This window comes from Lutzomyia longipalpis, chromosome 2, assembly GCF_024334085.1.
Source record: "Lutzomyia longipalpis isolate SR_M1_2022 chromosome 2, ASM2433408v1".
In the NCBI taxonomy this organism is placed as follows: Eukaryota; Metazoa; Arthropoda; class Insecta; order Diptera; family Psychodidae; genus Lutzomyia; species Lutzomyia longipalpis.
In genome coordinates this window covers 4,396,672-4,416,764 of record NC_074708.1, presented here as the reverse complement: position 1 = coordinate 4,416,764, position 20,093 = coordinate 4,396,672, and the positions used below count along the sequence as shown (strand labels likewise).

The following is a 20,093-nucleotide window of genomic DNA, read 5'->3' as shown; positions in this document are numbered from 1 at the left end:
AGCGCGGGTGTTGCGCAATGTAAAGAGAGGAAAACCAGACCTCGTGCGCCATTCACAGGTAAATTATTCAGCTCAGTTGCAATTTACCTGAGGCACACGCCTAGAAAATCCATAAAACGTGAATTATTGTGATCAAATTGTTCATGAAAGAAAAACCATTGCCCATGGAGGCGCCTGGTGCTGCTTCACATCTGGTGTGATGCAGTGGAGGCGCCTGGTTGTTCGTTATGTATGTTGTGTAGTTTGAATTGTGCGATGAAGACGCCGGGTTGTTCGAATTCTCAGCTTTGAAGCGCTTTAAAGCTTTCAGCAATTTCATACATATGCTGTCGTTGAAAATGGCGGGAAATCTGCAAAAAGGAATTAAGGAAAAATTTATGATTTTTTGTCATTGAATTATTTGTTTATTTAAGGCATTTATTTGTGAGTTTACAAGAAAGTAACTTCAAGAGCAGTTGAATGAAAGCTTTTTTTTAATAGATAAGAAAGCTCCCGGAAGATTCTCAAGCATTCTCTTCTTTATCACAAAAAAAATCAAGCTCTAGAGCTATAGAAAAGGCCATGCAGTCACCAAAAAGTCTAACAAGACTAAGAAAATGAATTGATGTGATTAAAAATAAGTTTAACAATTGAAAAGAAGAAAAAAAGTTGTCGATGTAATCAGTATTTGTCGTATTTGCTTAAGAAATTCCACACAAGCGCACGAGTATTTATTATACTAATCACACCAACAAGAGGTGGAGTAACCAGAAAAGCGCATGACGCCACACAGAGCATTCCAACAATATTATGTATAGCACAGTATATGTTTGGATGGAGCATTCGGGGGAGTGGATCCGTGCGGGCAGCATGTTTTGTATCTGGCTGCGGAGTGTGTATGCGTGCTGCTATAGTGAATGGTGTTGCCGCTGATGAGAAGGTCGGGAGAGGAGGAAGCCGACCCACTACCCCGCTCACCACCGGAAATTCTGTGAGTTGTGTGAGTCAGAGAGGCGCACAAAACAATAATACAGCAGTATGCGCCGTGACGCTGAAATTATCAAACATACCTCCACAGAGAGGATTGGCTCAAGTATGATTTTGTGCCCTGCAATTGACTCTCTAGCTTATTGATTAATTTGCATCCATTTAGGATTTATCAGTGTTTTTTTTTAATTCTTGCCTGAAAGCTCCAGCGCAGCAGAACATCGAAGAACTTTGGAAGGGAACTTGTGCAATTTGGTGGTGTGAAAAGTGTGTGCATAAGAAAAATCCCCAAATCTTCCGGGTGTGGACTTGAGAGTGAGCACCACAACCTGAGAAAAACTCCCGCAGGTTGGTGTGGAAGCTACCCTTGTTGATTGGGATTCAAGTGATAGTGTTGTTGTAACCTGCGGTGGAGAAGTGTGGATTGAAGATGGATTTAGCAAACAGCATAAAGGATATGTGTCGTCTATGTGCTATGGATCTCACAAATAGCCCCGCAACAACAAGGATTCTCCATCTAAATGAGAAATCCATTCTCGATCGAATTAAGAAGTACCTCCAAGTTACGGTGAGTTAGTCCAGCAAGGGAGATTTCATCAAATCTACCCCAATTCATATTATTGATTTTATTTTTAACAATTCCACACAACATATACGTTATGTATGGCTCCCTGAACACATATACTCTCACCCAGGCACTTCTTAAGAGAAGCAACAATAGGAAAAAAAAATGAGCCATACAGCAATATGTACGTAGATACATATATCGCTCTATGGGGCTTTGGAGAGATTGTTGTGTTATTTATATATATACATACATACCTACTTACATTTTCCTCACTCAACCAGCACTACCACCACAGCTATTTTGTGCCCCCTTGCATTTCCACGTTGCGCACCCGGAAAACCATCGCACACACAGCCAGCAAGTTGTGAGTTGGTGTGTTGTTGGAAAATTCGCCAACAGAGCTCCAAGTTAGGGTACACAGAGCAAGAGAAAAAAAAAGATATGCTCTTATAATGTGTTGCTCGTCCTACATAGAAATCGATAAGACACGCAGTCCCTGCTGATTCTACGTCGCAACCCCCGTTGTCAGGCCCAATAGGGGGGTGCATTTCCATGATTTTTGGGTAATCTAGTGGAAAATCTCACCCATTTGGGGGGTGGGTGGCATAAAATGCGGTTACTGTACTCTCTGATTGAGAGCATTTAATTCATTTTCATGCTCAACGTGCAATCGGTCAGGTGCGGTGGTCCCTGAAATTTAATTAGATCAATTTGCACATTCAACCGTGTTTGTTAAAGGGGTTGATTTTTGGGGAGTTCTTTAAACTCTTTAAAAACTGCCTAAATTTTCCCCACATTTTGCTACATTTTTTTAAATATTCATTTGCTGCTTATTTTATCAACGGTTTTTCTTGAGAATATTTTGAAAAATCAAGATCAACATGGCGCTCTTAAAGGACGCCAACTGATCTTGAAAATCTTTAAAGATTTCTAGAAGATATTTTAATCACCAGAGGGCTTCTCAAGGTGCCAGAGACATCTATTTTGTAAAATGAAGATAAAATGAGAACGCGTAGATAGAAGAAAATTCTTTGAATATTACTTTCACTACAAATTATGTAAAAATTCTTCAACAACAAATTACAAAGTCAAGAAAGAGATTTCGGAGAATTCTTCTTTTAAAATTTTCAACGCGAGGAAAGCTTTGAGAGACTTTGGCTGGGAACTTTCCGGGAAGATGGATGGATGTATGTGTGTGTTTGCTTGATGTTTTGCGTCTTGTTTTAATCACCAGCGCGACCAGCGCAGAGTGCGATAGTCGATGTGATCTCCAAGGTCTCCCCGCAGTTGGGACTGACTTGGGGCAGACTCACACACAACTCCATGGCACTCATACAAAATAAGATGAAAAAAACCCACGAGCACGGGGTCGCGAAAGCTCCTCAAAACTTCTTATTTTCCTTCATGAAAAATACCTAAATTTTGCTGAAGAAATTAAAATCAAATAGGGGAGTAAAAATTGGGTGAATGTGGGGGATGCGTGGGTAGATAAATTTAATAAATATACAGCCTGTATGCGCCGGCGTTTGAAGAAGCAACACGTGGCAACGGCTGTTGGGAAAAAAGCGCGGGAAATTAATTAAAGTTAATTCTTTTTCCCCTCTTGCATTGCATTGCAGGTAAAACTTGATGACTACATGCCAAAGCAAGTATGTGAGAGATGCTCACAGATAATCACGGATATTGATGAATTGGCAAAGGTGGCAAAGAATACCCAGAAATATTTCCTAATGCACCTCAATGCATCCCTGAAGAAAATTGAGGAGAAGCATGAAGTTAAGAATCCCCCTGATGAGCCACCTGTGCCACCAGTGAAGCGTTCCAGGAGACGTGGGAAGAAGCAAGATGGCAAAGCTCCTAAGCCAACAAATCCCCCAATATCCCTGGAACAGATGATAAATGAGCAAATCTCAAAAAATCCACAAGGTGGGGAAAAATGTCTCCACAGTAGTCCTCAGCTAACGTACTTGGCCAGCAACGAAGTGTCCATCTATGCGTATGATGATTTGAAGCTGGGACAACTCATTAAGGACACAGAGCTTCTAAAACTCATTCTGAGAACACTAAAATGGGAAGATTGTGAATCAGAGAAGCAACTTGAGAAGTTGAAGAATACGAGCTTCAGGAAGATCCTATCAAATTCAAATCTCCTCCACGATGGGGATCTCCTTCAGCTCATCAAGTCATACGTTGGCCAGGACACCTTTTCAAACACCTTTCGCCCCCTCAATGCTGCTGCAGGAGGCACGGATGGTGTTGTGTATGATCTTCAGGTAAGCTACCACCTGCCCAATGTTACAGTGACCAGTGGATGCCATGAGAAGCTTGGAGAATTGAAGAATCTCTATGGGGGTGAAGTCAGTGTCACTGAGATGGAGGTGGGAGTAGATCCGGAGCTTTTTCTGCCCTATGACGAAGACACAGAGGCTACAAATGGAGATGGTAGCTGTGACAGCACAACCCTCAGTGTTGATCTCTCAACTGAAAATCGTGTCAGGGACTTTGAGGATATCGAAGAGAAGGCGGCCAGTGATCCCCCCATGCCAGGACGTCCTGGAGCATTAAACATTCCAGAAGCTGGATTCCACTGCACAACATGCCCGGAAAAATTCCACACTCACGTTCAGCTACAGGATCACGTGTTGACGCATCTTCTGAAGAAAAAGGCGTCTTCGGGAGAACCAAAGAGCAAGACGTGAGCAATTGGGATCAAACTATTATCTATTTTAATAATTTTAACAATTTTCTTTTTGAAAATTTTTCTAGAACCCCAAAGGCTGGGAAGGAAAACGAAGCCAAAGTTAGGAACCTAGAGGAAGGAAATCTCATGGGAAAATTCACCTGCCTCGTATGTGGGAGGAAACTATCAACAAAGGGAAACTTAAAGGTTCATATGGAAACTCACAAGCCCAAAGGAAAGTACGCCTGCGATAAATGTGGAAGGATGTGAGTATGATCAATGCTGCATCCGGGAATTCCTTCTGAAATCTTCTTAATTTTCTTTTGAAGATTCAAAACGGTGGTTAATCTGGTGCGCCACAAGGAGTATCATAGTGGAATTAAATTTTCCTGCACAATCTGTGGACGAGTTTACCCCACAAATAGCACTTTGAAGGCTCATAGCATAACTCACAGCAATGTAAGGCCCCACACATGCTCCATTTGCCTAAAAACATTCAAAAGGAATCAGGATCTCAAGGTTTCTGCTTCCAGGATCGACTTTTTTTTAAAACATTTTTCTTAACAATAATTTTCATTTTTCTTTCCCAACAGTTTCATCGGAATCAGCACACCGGCGAAAAGCCATATAAATGCATTTACTGCCCCAAAACTTTTGCCAGTTCCGGGAATTGCTTTTCACATCGAAAAAGAATGCATCCGGAAGAGATGAAAATAGCCGAGCAAGAGGATGAAGGTGTTCGCAAAGAGAATATTTCTGCCTATGGGGAAGAAAATCCCACCGGAAGGACGGGAGAACAATCTATGGAGATTGAGAAAGCATAAAGAATTCCATAGTACTTATTTTAATGTGCATATACTTAATTGCTAGATAAATTAACTTTCTGTGATATGTTGAGAAAAATCCGTGAAATAAAATCGCCATGCTGGATGGATTGAAGAAAAGTGAGGTTAGAATTGGCGGGAAAGTGTAGGAAAAGATAAAAGGGAGTTCTTCTGTGATTTTCTTGAATCTTTGTGGTAGTTATGATTTTTCCAAAAGAGTTAAAGTGGAAATTTCAGAAAATATTGTTCGTTTAGTTGGAAAAACAATTTTTTTGCACTCAATTTGAGAATCTTGAGCGGGATTTTTTGTATGTGTGTGTGTGTTGCGCATGAGTTTGGCGGGCAAAAAAGGGGCTAATAATTTTCCTCTATCAAACCCTGGAAAATCGCAATGTTAAGGTATTTATGGCATTTATTTGTCGGATTCAACAAGAAGTAAAGAAAGAGTTTTAAAGAAATATGAACTGAGAAAGAAAAAAGGTTTTTTACATAAAAAAAAAACATTCTAATTTTGATTGAGGCAAACGAAGCAAACGCTTCAAGCATCGCAGCTGTGTTTCAAAGGTGCATCATTGCTTCACATGCGGTAACAAAAGGCAAAAACATTTGACGTCTCTTTCAGTCTGCTCGCGAGGTTATGAGTGTGCGGACGCAGAATTGCTGAAGCCAAATTCCGTCTCAATTCCCTTTGAGTTTCTCACCTCAATTGCGTGATTCCCCCAACCACTGGACCCATCCAGTGGACCCCCGGTATCTGTGACCAAGTGTTTTGTGCTGTGAACCCCGTGAATTGAGCCACCACACAATGGCCACGGATTCGCGAGAGGATGGAAAATTCCTCTGCCGGAAGATGATGGCCAGGTGCAGTGGACACTGCAATGAGAATCGCAACAGTGTTGTCCAGCCACTTCTCACAGGTGAGTCTCCGGGGCAGTGGGCAGAGCACTGGCACGAGGGGAATTTCTACGCAGTTGCACTCGTCTTGGAGTTTGACGGGAAAAAAGGCGCCATGACCTCTAATGACCCTGGCGGGCAGAAATTCGGCCAATCGCCTCAGGCAGGTGTCTGCCCTCGCGGTGAACGTGGTCAAGAGCGTCCGGAATCTTCCATTGCCCACTTGGGAACACCACCATGGAGATAAGAGCCCCCACGATGGACTTCTCATGGTCCAATCATTGTGTCTTTCTATTTGCCATGCCACAGAGCTTTCTTATCACTGCCTTATCACGTTGAGATTCAGCTCACTGAGGGTTTATCATTTGAATGAAAAGAATGCCCATCAAACATTTTTTTGATAATTTCTTTGTATACCAAACAATCTCTCAATCTCTTGTTTTGTGTGAAGCATCCATACAGAGATGACGAAACTTTGCCAAAAAGTCTGTGTGAGGAACGCAAAATGAAAGCAAAAAAAAAGAGCTAAACAGGTGCATTAAGATGAGGTCATTCATCTTACATGATGCCGAAATTCTGTTGTGTCTGATTGGGTCAGGCAGCAGATTCAAAAAGAAAAAAAGATTGGCGGATGACGCCAACAAATATTTTAGGCCAAATACAGACGCGACTGCTTTCGTCATAGACCTTTTAATGTCATCAGAAAAAGAGATAATCAAAGAAAGATTTAAAATAAATAAATTTGCATTAAATAAACTCTTGATATATCGATAAATTATTTAATTCTCTTATTGATTTGGACACATTTATATTTTTTCTTATTTTTAAGGCTTAAAGCAATATGAAGAAAGCCTTTAATGGATTAGTACCTCTATAGGAGTATGTATTTGTAGTATTTCTAAGGGAGAAAATGAGAAAGAACCTTTGAAGATTTTTTTAAAAATGATTTTTTAAAGCACAAGGACACTAATTTGATTTTCTGTCTTTATTCTCTGGAAAATTTTTAAAATAGGATAATTCTTCCCGTTCTAGAGACCATAAATGTTTCTTATTCTAATTGAATTTTCTTTTATAAAATTCACTTTGAATAATTTCTTATAAAAAAGCTTTTATTCTAAAAAAAAAAAAGCTTTAATTTAAAAGAAAATATTTTTTTACAATTTTTTATGTCTTAAAAGCCTTGAAATGTTCTTATATAATCTTATATCTTTTATGAAATAGCTTAGACACAGACCATGAAATCTATAAAATACGAATATGAAGACCAAATAATTCTCAAGAAGATTGAAAGAGAACCTCAACAGATTCTTTGAATTTTTATTAAGTTTTAAAATTATTCTTATGTTTCTTTTGCTTTAAATTCATCCCCACAATACTAAATTTTTTATAGCACAAAAATGTGTCTCGACTATGAAAATTAACTCCTTTAAAAAATTGATAAAATACAAAGTAATTCTTATCTGTTATGTTTTAAAAATGGAAAAGAAATAATGACAATGTAATTCAATTAACGTAAAATAAAATGCATTAATCTCCCCATTTATTGTGTCTTCAAAGGAGACTTCCATAAATGCGTAGAATTTTTCCAACTGATAAACCCCGCATGTGTAGCTAGCTGATCGTGGGGTCACAATGCAAACACTCACACAATGTTTGCAAATTGTATAAAAATAGGGAAAACAGATTGAAAGACCTCCACGAAAGGGGGTCGATACATGGAAAATGCCGCAATTAATGCAAAAAAAAAGTTCCCTCATCATGCCTTATCAGCGTACTTGTCAGTGATTGCAGAGTGAACCTACGTAAAATTAAATTTTTGCAGATCTCTACCAAATAACCATGGCCTATGCTTATTGGAAGTCCGGCAAGACGGAGGATCAGAGTGTATTTGATCTTTTCTTCCGTACTAATCCCTTCCAGGGGGAATTTACAATTTTTGCCGGCCTCGAGGAGTGCCTGAAATTCCTGGAAAATTTTCACTACTCCGATGGAGGTGTGTTGTTTATTAGATGAGTTGTCATTTCATTGAGAATTTCCTTGAGATCCCTTGAATTCTTTGCTTTCTCGGTAGATATTGAATATTTGAAGCAAACCCTTCCGGATGGGATTGAAGATGAATTCTTTGAGTATTTGGGGCAGCTGACAGCCAAAGATGTCGTTCTGCATGCCATTGAGGAAGGATCAGTTGTTTTCCCGCGTGTTCCACTAATCAAAGTCGAAGGACCTCTGATTGTGGTTCAACTTCTCGAGACAACGCTCCTTACTCTCGTCAACTATGCAAGGTAAGAAGCTCCCACGTTTCCGTGTAAATTCAATTAATTCCATCCTTTTTGTGAGCAAAAGGATATTCAATCAATAATAATGTTCTTTAAGAGAATTGACAACACGTGCCATCGACGGAAATGAATCAAATATTTGAGTTAATCACACAATTTGCGGGTTGGGGCATACCCTGCCGTTTTCTTCCTTTCTTCTTGCACAGTTTGATGGCCACAAATGCAGCACGCTATCGAATGGTGGCGGGAAAGAATATCAAGTTGCTGGAATTTGGCCTAAGGCGAGCTCAAGGACCCGATGGTGGACTCTCTGCATCGAAATACTCCTATGTTGGTGAGTTTCTTTTTTTTTTACTTCTTCGATGAACATTTCAGCCACCCCCATCCCCCATAAACAACTCAAACTTTTACCATCCACCCCCTGCTGTTCAGCTGGGGAACAGCATTGGTGAGAAATTCGTTGCGGGAACATCGTGAATCGCACGATTTTCGCTCAATGGGATTTCGTTTTTGCTACTTTATTAGATCGATATAAATTTTGCCATATTAGCAATTTATGCTGTATTACCCCCCGAAAAAGAGAAAGAAATATGGGCGTTGAAAATGGGGAGGAATTTTAGGCTGCTCACGAAGGACTTCAATGGTATTCCAATAACATAACTTCTTTGTCGCCGCTTACACATCAAATGCAAAATACAATGAAGGTTAAAATTATACGAACAAATGAGACGAGGAGAAGAAAATGACATTTTTTGAATTTTATTGAAATAACATGATCCTAAATAACAATTTTGGGGAAATTACGTCATTTTCTTATTGATTTTTAAATGCTATTGAAAACTGAATTGAGAACCCGGTAGGTCAATCGGTTAAAGCACCATCTAAAGCTCTAAATATCAAGGGAAGTGAGTTCAATTCCCACCTGGGTAGAAATTTTGTTTTTCATAAAAACTTCTTTTTATCAGCGAAAAATGAATTTTTTGCAAAAATTCAGAAAGTTCTAATTCTTCTCTGCAGCACTGTAGAGCTGAAATAATTTCCACCTTTCAATATTGTGCGGTTGTGTTTCTATTGTTTGCAGAATATCTCATATTTTATTCCATGCCTTCCGATTTCTGGTATAGCCAGGTGTGGGAATACCCTTCGGCAAAACAACAGACACGAAAAAAAAAGCCAAAGAAAGAAAATTTGCATGGCAGCCAAAGTTGTGGAGGGTTGATTGGCTATAGGAGTCAATAGAGCTTTTGGTAGGGGGTGGTGTGGGTTATGAATTTATCGATGACACGTGAAGGTTGAATCACTACTGTGTGAAAATTGTTTACAAATTTTCTCCCGAAAAAGGAGAAAAAAAAGAGAATTCAAAAAATTTCCCCTCAAATGGTATCAATCACTCTCGCTGACATCATGTCCGAATTCTAGTATAAAGCCCCGCAGAGATGGCTTTCCTTTTCCACCAAAATGAAGAGTTAGAATCCAATAAAATCTCTGTTGACCTAGTCGCATCGCATGGATAGAATTCTTTCAAATATATTCAAAAATACTCCATTGACATTGACTCATAGTCTCGTGACGCTCTTTTTAGAATCTCCACCTGATGCGATTTTATAGATGGGAAAATTGATGTTGGAAATTGAGTGGATAAATTTTTTTCTTTTTTGTGGTGTATGTTTCGAACAAAACGTGCTCTTGTTTTCTGTCGAACGATAGTGAAATCTATTTTCAATCACACGCCGAACACGTCTCTTCCGAGGTTATATGCGGAAAACGCGAGAAAAATTGGGTGGAGTTCTGGCGGAGGAATGGGTTTGAGAGAAGAGAATAAATTGGAGTTGTTTACAGGGGGAAAAAAAAGGGAAAATTTTCTTTTTCAACACATGGTCGTTTTTTGTTGTTTTGTTGATACTCTGTGGGGATTTTCCTTCAATGAAAATTCCAACTGATTCTTAATGATTTTGCTCTCCTTTTGCTTCTTTTTTTTTATTAAATAATTTTCTTTTTATTGTAAATGGAATTTCAAAAGAAAATTAAGAATTTTTAGAGAAAATTTTTATCTTTGTGCTCTATAGCAGTTTTTAGAAGTTTATTCTGTGGAAAAGAATTTCTTTTTTTTTCTTAAGAGCAAAGTGTCAAAGGTCATGCTTTATAGCACGTAATGTGTCTGTCTTTTATCTGGTTAGATTCTTCAATAAACTCTAGAGCAGTTAATCTTGAAAACATCTTTAGGAATGATTCTAAAAACAAAAAAATGGAAAATTACTTCATGTAAAAAAACATATTTGAAAATTAAAATTAAAATCTTTTAATATGTTATTAACGTATTTTTTAAGAGGAATAAAACGATCACAATATCAAGGTTTTGGAGGTCATGTGTCAAAGGCAAAAACTTTAAAACTTTGGAATTGCGAAGAAAAATTAAATTCAACTTTATTCCTTCCTTTTTGAAACGATATTTTTTGAAAAATTAAAATAAGCCTTTAACGTCTAGTTTAAACTTAAATTTTCTCGAATTTAAGTTAATTTAATTATTTTTCCAAGTTAACAAATACGTTAAAGTTACAGCCAAAGAAGACGTTTTGTGGCCGAAATGTAATTTGAGAATATTCACAGAACAAATATCTTGTTAAAAAGATCGCATTTTTAATTTTCTTTGTTTAATTTGAACAAGAAATGGTTAAATTAAAACATTTAAAGCAATAGAAACATTCTCATTTAAACTCCCTTCTTTTTATTTGTTAATAATCCTTAATAATGATAAAGTTTAATAAGAAGAAAAATCGTAATTAATGGTTTAATAAACCTCGTTTATTCGTACATAATATATATAATGTGGCTACAGTACATTACATACTAATAGTGGGATAGGTCAAACATCAAGACAAACTGGCACTGCACATAAAAAAAAAACTTCCTCAACGATAATTCGTTGGGAATGTTAACAGAGGAAACTAATGAGAAAATTAATAGAATATTTTCCACATAACTCTACTCTAAAGCGAGAGGAAACTTGCAAGTGAGCTTTCGCATATTTTCCTCATTGTTTCCGTCTTGCGGGGAGGAAAAGCAAGAAAAAAAATCAAAAAGGGGTTGAAATTAATGAGGTTACAAGAACATTTTCACTGGGGCATCACGCTAGATTGTGTGTGTGTTTGCTCCGTGGCGTCCCTAAGGAAGTATCAATTAAGTGCATCGATCAAGCATTTTCTTTCGCCACCACTAAGGCAAGTAAATAAATATAAAACTCGAAGGTGGCAAATGCCTCTGTGTGAGCTTTCGTCGAGGGTTGAGTGGCAGAGAAATATATGTACATATTTTGCTTGGCTGCCGCGCAAGGAAGGGGGGGCTTTGCGATGCCGATGGGGTAGGAGGAGTGGAAAAATGTGAAGTTTTTCCCACGGATTTTGCGAAAATGTAAAATAGTTTGTGATCGTGTTGGACGATAATTTAAAGCGAATAGGATACCTTGAAGTTCAACCTCGTGATGCCAAAACCAAAAAAGTTCGACAAAAGTTCTCACACAGCAAAAGGGGTTGTGATTTTTCCAACGAGGGGGTGGGTGGGTGGTTAGAGGGAAAGTATACCAACAATTCAAATATTGTATAGAATATAGACAGAGGGTGTGTGTGTACAGAGGGGGAAGGAGAAAGAAAAAAGACATGGAATGTGCCGCATTTGATTACGTTCTCATGATGCGATATTAAATGGAATCTTCCTGCAAACAATAAATTCTCGCAGATGATTTAATTATTTGCAAAATTAAAATTGTACTTTATACCTCTTTTGGAGATAAATAATTCTTATTATTTGTCGACAGGATTCTTTTTTTTTTCTATCGTAAATTGTTAATAAATTTTGTCTTTTGCATTGTAAATCTTTGTCAGAGATGTGGGGGATGCTTCAGCAGGTTATTTACAAAGTTTCATTGAAATCACGATTGTTGTTTACTTGCTTTATAATCTTTTTCTTTCTTGATTCTCTAACGATATTTATCTAATTTAGCTGTCATGAAGTCAAATCTTTTATTTTAGTTCAGACACATACCAAAAATTTTAATTTTTTAGTACTAAAATTTATTAAATATTTTATTTGCAGAATTAATTCATTAGGATTTTCGTAGAAAGAATTAAATCTTTTTTTTTATATTCTGTGAAAAAGATTCTAAAAATTTCAATTCTAAAAATTTTAGTCCCATGCCCATTTAGAAAAAAAAATTTCTATGAAAAATACTTAAAAACTTTAGTTCTAAAAATTTAGTACATGTTCTTTTAGAACTTAGAGTCGAAACACATTTCATGATAAAACAAAGAAAATGTGGGAAAATCGTATTTTAGACAAATCCAGATTAATTTAAAAAAGAAAAAAGCTGAAACATTTATTTATTAATGATCTTTACAAACGTGCAGCGCATTTAGAACTCATTTAGAATTTTGAGTCAGGACACATTTCGCGATATGAAAGATAAACTGCTGATGAAATTACAGGAAATTTGAATAAAGATTAGGTACAATTCCAGATAAAATTCTACACCAGTTCAATGATAAAAGTTCACTATTTAGGAGTAGTGGAAAATCTTTTTAACCGAAAAATAAGAAACTTGTGCTGTACGCTTGTAAAGATCCTTAATTAACAAATATATCAGCCTATTATTTATTTAATCTGGTTTATATAAAATATGATTTTCCCACATTTTCCTTTAAATCGCGAAACGTGTCTTTACTCTTAAGTTCTAAAAGAACATGTACTAAATTTTTAGAACTAAAGTTTTAAAGTCTTTTTCTCAGAATACAAAAAAAAACATTAAAAATGTAATAAAATATTTTTCAAAAGATCGAGATTTTAAAGATTTTTCTCAAAATATAAATCCTTTATCTAGGAAAAATATTTAGATTCAATAGAACTCTGCCAATTTCATTTGACCCTGCAAAAATAGAAAATAGCGTATCCTGATTGTAAATATCGAACGGCACATCAACGATGACAATGACTCACAGAGGGTTTTGCATTGAACTCTTTCAGCTGTCGCGGGTGGGAGAAGGTGGTGAATGTGGATTGAATAATTCACGTGAAAATTAATTTCGTGAATTTTTCTTTATGTTGCATTTGCCATGAGGGATTTTTTTTCTTTTGTATTTTCAAGGTGGTTTCGATGGGACATCCAATGTGTTGGCGGGAAAGTTATTTGACATTCCTGTTAAGGGAACACACGCTCATGCCTACATTACATCCTTTACGGGTTTCAGTGAACTCAAGACAAGGACATTGCGTCACAAAGTTACAGGTAATGATGAAGCTTTTAAATAAAAAAGATTTCTAGCGTTTTCTTCTTTATTTTTGGGTTTTTTAGGTGTTCCACAGGACCTCCTGGAGTTGTCTATTCGACACAGAGAAGCCCTTTCGGATGTGCTGGACATTAATACAGAGGAATCCAGTGAGGGTGAATTAGCAGCAATGGTTTCCTTTGCAATTGCATTCCCGGACGGATTCATGGCTCTTGTCGACACGTACGATGTTAAGAGGTATTTCGCTTTTAGGCAAAACTCTCTCGGATTTGTGTGTGTCTCTCGAATTTTCTTTTTGTGTGTGTTTTCTCTACATTTTTTTCAGAAAAAAATCACACGTTTATAATCTTTTTTTTTCCTCTTTCCATTAGTGTTCCTCTCAATTTTTCTTTCCGGTGTGTGATAAACCCAAACACGAGAGATTTGTCTCATATACAAAATAATATTTTCTATCCCGCTGACCCAATTTATTCACTGATCTTTCTCACTTTCCCATGTTTTTCTTTGGAGATGTTTTTGCGTATTTATTTTTATACATTTTTCTATTCTGAGCGGAAGATGTGGTTTTGGAGATTTGTTGAGAGATGTTCAGCCGAGTAATTGGATTTAATTTGCTATGAGGAGGAAGATGTAGTTGGAAGCTCGATGATTTATTATTTTAATGCGTGAAAAACAAATTAATGGATTTTCATTGTAAATTACTATTGGAAATTTTTTTTTCTGTCATTTATCAATTTTTAATGACTTGTTTTTACGTATTGTCGTCCTTTCAATAACTAAATTTAGTTGTTTTGAAGATTCTTATTCATTTAGATCAATCGATATTGATCAAGAGGTTTGATCTCTTTAGTTCTTTAACCTTTAGCATTGATTCTTCCGTTGAAATTCTAAAGAATTCAAAAGCTTCTAAACTAAACTAAATTAAAAATCAAATCAATTCACTAAAGCTGAATATGAGAAGCTAACTTGGAAGCTTATTTGCGAATTTGTGAACCTCTAAAACACACAAAAAACGATCTCCTTCTCTGTTTTTTAATGGGGTTTCTTGGCCTGATAACTTTTAGCTTCTTCTGTTCTCTTTTTTTTCTTTCTCTGGTGTATGTTCTTCTGTTTTTTATTTATTAACTCTCGTGTGCGTTTTGTGAGGAATGAAACGAAGAAAAAAAAGGCAAATTGTGAGCTACAATGTATTTTTCTTATTCAATTTTATTGTGTCTGAGCATCTGTGTGTTGTCTCATTTTGAAATTTGCATAAAATTTGAATATTTTGTTGTGCGAACTTTATGGGCAAGTCGTCGCATTTCTTATGTATGCTGTGAGGTGGGGGTGATCACCACGCATTTGCCCCTGGAGTGATGATCTCAAAAATGAAAAGAAAAAAGATCAAGAAGAAAAAACAGCCTAAATGGGATATAGCAGAAGATGAGAAAGTATTTAAAAAAAAAAAGGTTGATGTGTGGAATGTAATTTCTAGTGTTCAGAATGGCGTGGATAAGCTACATCCGTTGAATGGGGAGATGAATGGTCATTCAGGACATGGTGGTGCACAATCGTCCGATATCAACTCGAATAGCATAATGCCAAATGTTGCCATAGAATGTAATCATAAGACTGATGTCAAACCAAAGTTGACGTACAATGGAGATGATGTAGAATGTAAATGTAGACAGCCTAGTGGTCAACTGGAGGATCGTGGAGGAACGAGATGTTGCTCATCCATGAGAAATAGTAGGAAGATTCTTGTAGGACATGTTGTTTTAGGCAGAAACAGAATGAATCTGTTGACAAATGTTGGGAAGTCATTCAGGTAATTTTTAATTTTTCAATTTTTATTTTCTTATTGCACAAGTTTTATTTTAATTTATTTTTTATGCCTCTTTATTTTTCTAAAAAAAAATAAATATTATATATAATTCTCACCCCTCCCTCATCGGTGTTTATAATATTCATTAATTTGATCTTTAACTTTTTTATTTATATTTTTTTTTTTTACAAAATTCACATCTTGGATTTTGGTTGCATGATCGAAGTTTTGTTTAGTTTTTTTTTTAATTCATTTTTTCGACACAATTTAAAAAATCCGTCATGGGACAAATAAACAAGGATGATCTACATGAAGATCACTCTCTAAGATTCATTTAAAATGAGAATATATATTTTTTTATTTGGTGTGTTTTTGTGTTGTGATCGTACGAACTTTTTTGCACAAAATATCGGAAATTTTTGCGATAAGTCTGAGAAAATGATTTTTAAACAAAGAAGATCGTCAAAGATCACTTCGCGATCACATTGCAAAGTGACTTCCCAACGAATTTGTAAACAGAGGTATGTAAAATGTAGTTTGTAAATTTTGTTTCAGTAAAAAAAAGATCTGTAATTTGAAAAGCCTTTTTGCTAAATAATAGGATTTATTGATGCATTTAAGAGAAATAATTAAAAATCTCCCTTTAGATTTTGGAAGTTGAGAAGGTTAATTTCCAGTTGATTCATCTGCAATTTGCTGGTAAAAGTTTTTTTGGTATTTATATTGCAGAGGTTTGTGTTTGATGTAAAATAAAATAATAATATTTCTTTTCTAAATTTTATTTTTGGTATTTTTTTTTTTTTTGGATAAAAACTCACAGATTTTAATTTTAATCACAGATATTATTGAAAAACTAAAAAGTAAGTAAAGTGTAAAGTCCGAGAGAGCACTGCACGGCTTTGTGAAATGTAGTGACATATTTTATTTATTTTTATTCGTTGAACTTCTTTCATTTTCTTCACCCAATTTGGACGTAGAGGCCAATCATTTGTAAACATTTCTCATAGTGAAGGGGAAAAAAAGTAGAAAAAAACTTCATCTCGGTGTTTGTAAATTTGCATGCAGTGCATCAAATTATTACGTAGTTTAGTAATATACTGCATTTTATTTTGTATTTTGTTTTAATGTGATTGTTATGCAATGAAAACTTCAAACTAATTCCCATGAATGACTTCATCTGTAAATAACCAAGATAATTGTGTTGGATGTGAATTACATATACTTCTTTTATATTATTACTGTCTGAGTGAGCTAAAAAAAAATTCATTCAGGCAGCATTTTTTTTTTAATTCTCTTTTCTTATGTATAAAACATATATAAATATAAAAGCACATTTTTTACAAAGTGGGTGACCAGAGCTGAATAGCATGTACTCTGCAAGACAGGTGGTGTTAATTCTCCAATATAAACATCTCTTGCAATTTTTTTTTCTCATTCACGCGTGGCACGGTGCCATTATGTGAGTCATTTCAATGCTAAACCTCTCTTTTAATGCAAAATTTGCTCCATACAGAAGATTACGTTTTATATAAAGAAAAATCTCAACATTGTTGCTATCAATGTACATTATGTATTTGTTTGGGAAGATTAAAGATTTTTTTTTATCAGCCTCTATCCTTATCATGGGGTTGTTCTTTGCAATTCATTTGGTAGATTTATTGACATAAAAAATGTGATAAGATTAATGTTTAGGTGAGGCTCTTCAGGGGCTATTCACTCACGTTATCCTTTAATTAGATATGTTAACATTCTTTTGTGATTTGTAAAACAATCTTTTTTGATAATCGCAATTTTAACTTGAAGATTTTATCTTTTATCTATTTTTATAAGAAAATTAGGAAAATTAGAAAATTAATGGGCTTCGATTAAATAATTCAAAAGTTTATCATATTTTATTTATATTTTTTTTTATTTCATTGAGAAAATGAACGTAGAAAGTCTGAAGAATATTCCAATAAATTAAAATCGGAAAATTATCTTTAACATCTTTAATGACTTAATTCGCATAAAAATTGCATTAGAAATTTTTATTTTTGGAAAATCTGATTGGATTCGATTAAATGGAGAATTTAAGAACCTCTTGTGCGAAGATTCAAAAATGTTGGTTAAGAATTTTCTTTTCTAGAAAGATCTAAAGAAAAACTTTGTAAAAACATCAAAATTTTCAGCGCAAATCTGTGTTAATTTTCTGGGTTTTTAAAAAATATTTTGAGAACTAAAGAATAATATTTTATTATGTTTTGAAAGGTTTTGTATCAACTAAAGCCTTTCTGTTTGAATAATTAGCAAATTGTGTTAATAACCTCAAAATTTAAATTGGCGCAATTCGAAGGAGCTAAGAATTCCAGTGGTGGTTATTGGAATATTCCAATATTTCGATGGGAACATCGTCTGGAATTCACCACCAAATAATGCTGAAAATTAGATTGAATCAGTATTTTCTCGATTAAAATGGAATATTCTCAAAATAATTTTAGTTTTATTTTAATTAAAATATTTCTCTTTTGATTTTCTTAATTATTTTTTTTTCTTTGAAACATTCATTATTATTTTTCTTATCAAAATTATCTTTGAATATTAAATTATCAGTTTAAGTGAAAAAAAATCTATTTTTTTGTGCTCTAAAGAACTTTAAAAAAGGGACAATGACTTCCGCCACGCCATAATGTTTTTCTTTTTAACAACAAATTCTTTCTTTTTTTTAATTTAAAAAAGAATTCAAAATAACATCACCTGTTTTTATCTGATCACCCTCTTTAGTGAAAAATCTTTTCTTCTCAATCTCTCTTAGCTGACAAAATTAGGAACAAAAATACTCCAATGTTTAAGAGATGTGTGTAACTAACGATGCTCCCGATGCTTTTCTTTCACCTTCCAGGAGTGGTTTATTGAACTTCTGTGCCGTAGCGCTGGCGCTAAATGATCAAGGATACCGTGCTATTGGGATACGTATTGATTCTGGTGATTTGGCGTATCTCTCTTGTCTGGCGCGACAGACATTTGAGCAGGTGTCGACACGCTTCCGCATTCCATGGTTCAATACCTTAACTATTGTTGCGTCCAATGATATCAATGAGGACACCATCATCAGCCTCAATGAGCAAGGGCACAAAATTGATTGTTTTGGAATTGGAACGCACTTGGGTGAGTTTTTATTTTTATTTTTAATTGATTTATTCCTGCAAATGTCTGCAAATAAAATTTATAAAAAAAATTGTAGTTACGTGCCAGAGACAACCAGCTTTGGGGTGCGTGTATAAGCTTGTTGAGATTAATAATCAGGCACGGATAAAATTGAGTCAGGACGTGGAGAAGGTGACAATGCCGGGGAGTAAGAATGCATTTAGGCTGTTTGGAGCGGATGGGCACGCTCTCATTGATCTCATGCAGAAGGTGTCGGAGCCACCGCCGGAAGTGGGGCAGAAGGTGCTCTGTCGCCATCCATTCCAGGAGTCCAAGCGCGCCTATGTGATTCCCTCGCGTGTTGAGTGCCTCTACAAGGTGTACTGGTGCGAAGGTAGGGTCTGTCAGCCACTATCTAGGCTCGATCAGATTCGCGATCGTGTGCAAACATCGCTCAAAGCCATACGCAATGATCACAAGAGAACGCTCAATCCTACACCGTACAAGGTGAGATCAATTAGAAAGGTTTTACCTTGAAAATGATTTTTTTTTTAAATTAATAATTTGTCATCATCTCTGCAGGTTGCTGTGAGTGATCATCTGTACAATTTCATTCACGACCTATGGCTTCAGAATGCTCCAATTGGGGAGTTATCATGATAAAAGTGCATACGTGGTGTGATCACAGCTACGAGGAAGCGGAAATGGTTGGCATAAAAGGCAGATGCTTGCAATAATTGTTATTCTTCCCCCATCACCCCCTCATGGGTCAGTTTAGGCGCATCAAATGTGTGTAAAAAAAAAAAGAAAATTTTCCGTTCCACCAACTACCCCCCAAAAGAATTGTGCCTTTTTGTGTATTGCCGGTATGAAGAGAGAATGGGTTTGAGAGACGTGATAATGTCAGCTGTGCTGATTCCATTAATGGAATAAGAATCCCTTTTAGAAAGGAGGAATCTTGTGTAGATTCACAAAGATGTTATATTTTCTTGTTTTTCATTAAGAACTTGAGCTACTGCAATGGCGGCTAATGCACAACAGCGCCCCACGGCGTCACTGTGGCTGGTACGCAAAGTTAGCAAATTGCAGAGCCTAAGTGAGAGACTCTTTCCTCTATTATATTTGTAAAACCACGTACCTTTATGTAAAAATTTTGTTCGTGAAGGAATATCTTTTAAATAGTCTTTACACCCAAAAGAGATAGTTTGAGAGAACAAGAAAAAAAGCCCATCTTCGTGGGTTTTATTTAGGAGAAAGACACACTTACCTAATTTTAAGAGCGGCATTCAGTGTAATTTTTTTTGTCACAAATTTATTGTTCTGTAGAGTGCAGAGAAAATGTAAAATTGTAGGAGGGAACTTTAGAGAGGAATCAGCAGAAATTTAGATTCTTTCAAAGGAGATTTTCTGTGTCCCTTCTCCGTAAAAAGTAAATGCATTATAAAATGAGAAAAAAAATCTTGCCACGAACTTTATTTCCACCACCCTCACACCCTCAATAGCTGTAGCGCTGACGCAATGTAACATGTCCATGTAAACAATTTTGCGAGTACACAAAGTGGTTAAAAAAAAAATGCAAGAACACCGTGTTTTGCCAGTTAAAAGGTGATTTTTAGAGAGAAATAAATTATTTTAGAATGAACCTAGAAAACCGTTGATTTTTTGAATGGCACACTTTTCCA

At 35.8% G+C, this 20,093-nt stretch overlaps 2 protein-coding genes across 8 annotated transcripts; both read left to right on the top strand.

Annotated features, from left to right (window-relative positions):
• Positions 1–820: 820 nt before the first annotated feature.
• Positions 821–5,158, top strand: LOC129788729 (zinc finger protein 468-like). 6 transcript variants are annotated; one of them, XM_055825039.1, is made up of 6 exons: positions 821–970; positions 1,170–1,534; positions 3,154–4,229; positions 4,301–4,480; positions 4,544–4,733; positions 4,808–5,158. In XM_055825039.1, the coding sequence occupies exons 2-6, from the start codon at positions 1,397–1,399 to the stop codon at positions 5,036–5,038; spliced, it is 1,815 nt and encodes a 604-aa protein (XP_055681014.1). In that variant the 5' UTR covers positions 821–970; positions 1,170–1,396; the 3' UTR covers positions 5,039–5,158. The 6 variants fall into 6 exon arrangements, with proteins under 6 accessions (XP_055681014.1, XP_055681018.1, XP_055681017.1 ...); XM_055825043.1 differs by having other exon boundaries at positions 822–970; positions 4,544–4,673; XM_055825040.1 differs by having other exon boundaries at positions 823–1,072.
• A 470-nt stretch (positions 5,159–5,628) lies between these two features.
• LOC129788724 (nicotinate phosphoribosyltransferase) lies at positions 5,629–20,062 on the top strand. 2 transcript variants are annotated; one of them, XM_055825030.1, is made up of 10 exons: positions 5,657–5,955; positions 7,755–7,925; positions 8,004–8,214; positions 8,415–8,542; positions 13,343–13,483; positions 13,550–13,721; positions 14,959–15,291; positions 18,167–18,432; positions 18,509–18,918; positions 18,994–20,062. In XM_055825030.1, the coding sequence occupies exons 1-10, from the start codon at positions 5,844–5,846 to the stop codon at positions 19,069–19,071; spliced, it is 2,022 nt and encodes a 673-aa protein (XP_055681005.1). In that variant the 5' UTR covers positions 5,657–5,843; the 3' UTR covers positions 19,072–20,062. The 2 variants fall into 2 exon arrangements, with proteins under 2 accessions (XP_055681006.1, XP_055681005.1); XM_055825031.1 differs by lacking the exon at positions 14,959–15,291 and having other exon boundaries at positions 5,629–5,955.
• Positions 20,063–20,093: the final 31 nt, after the last annotated feature.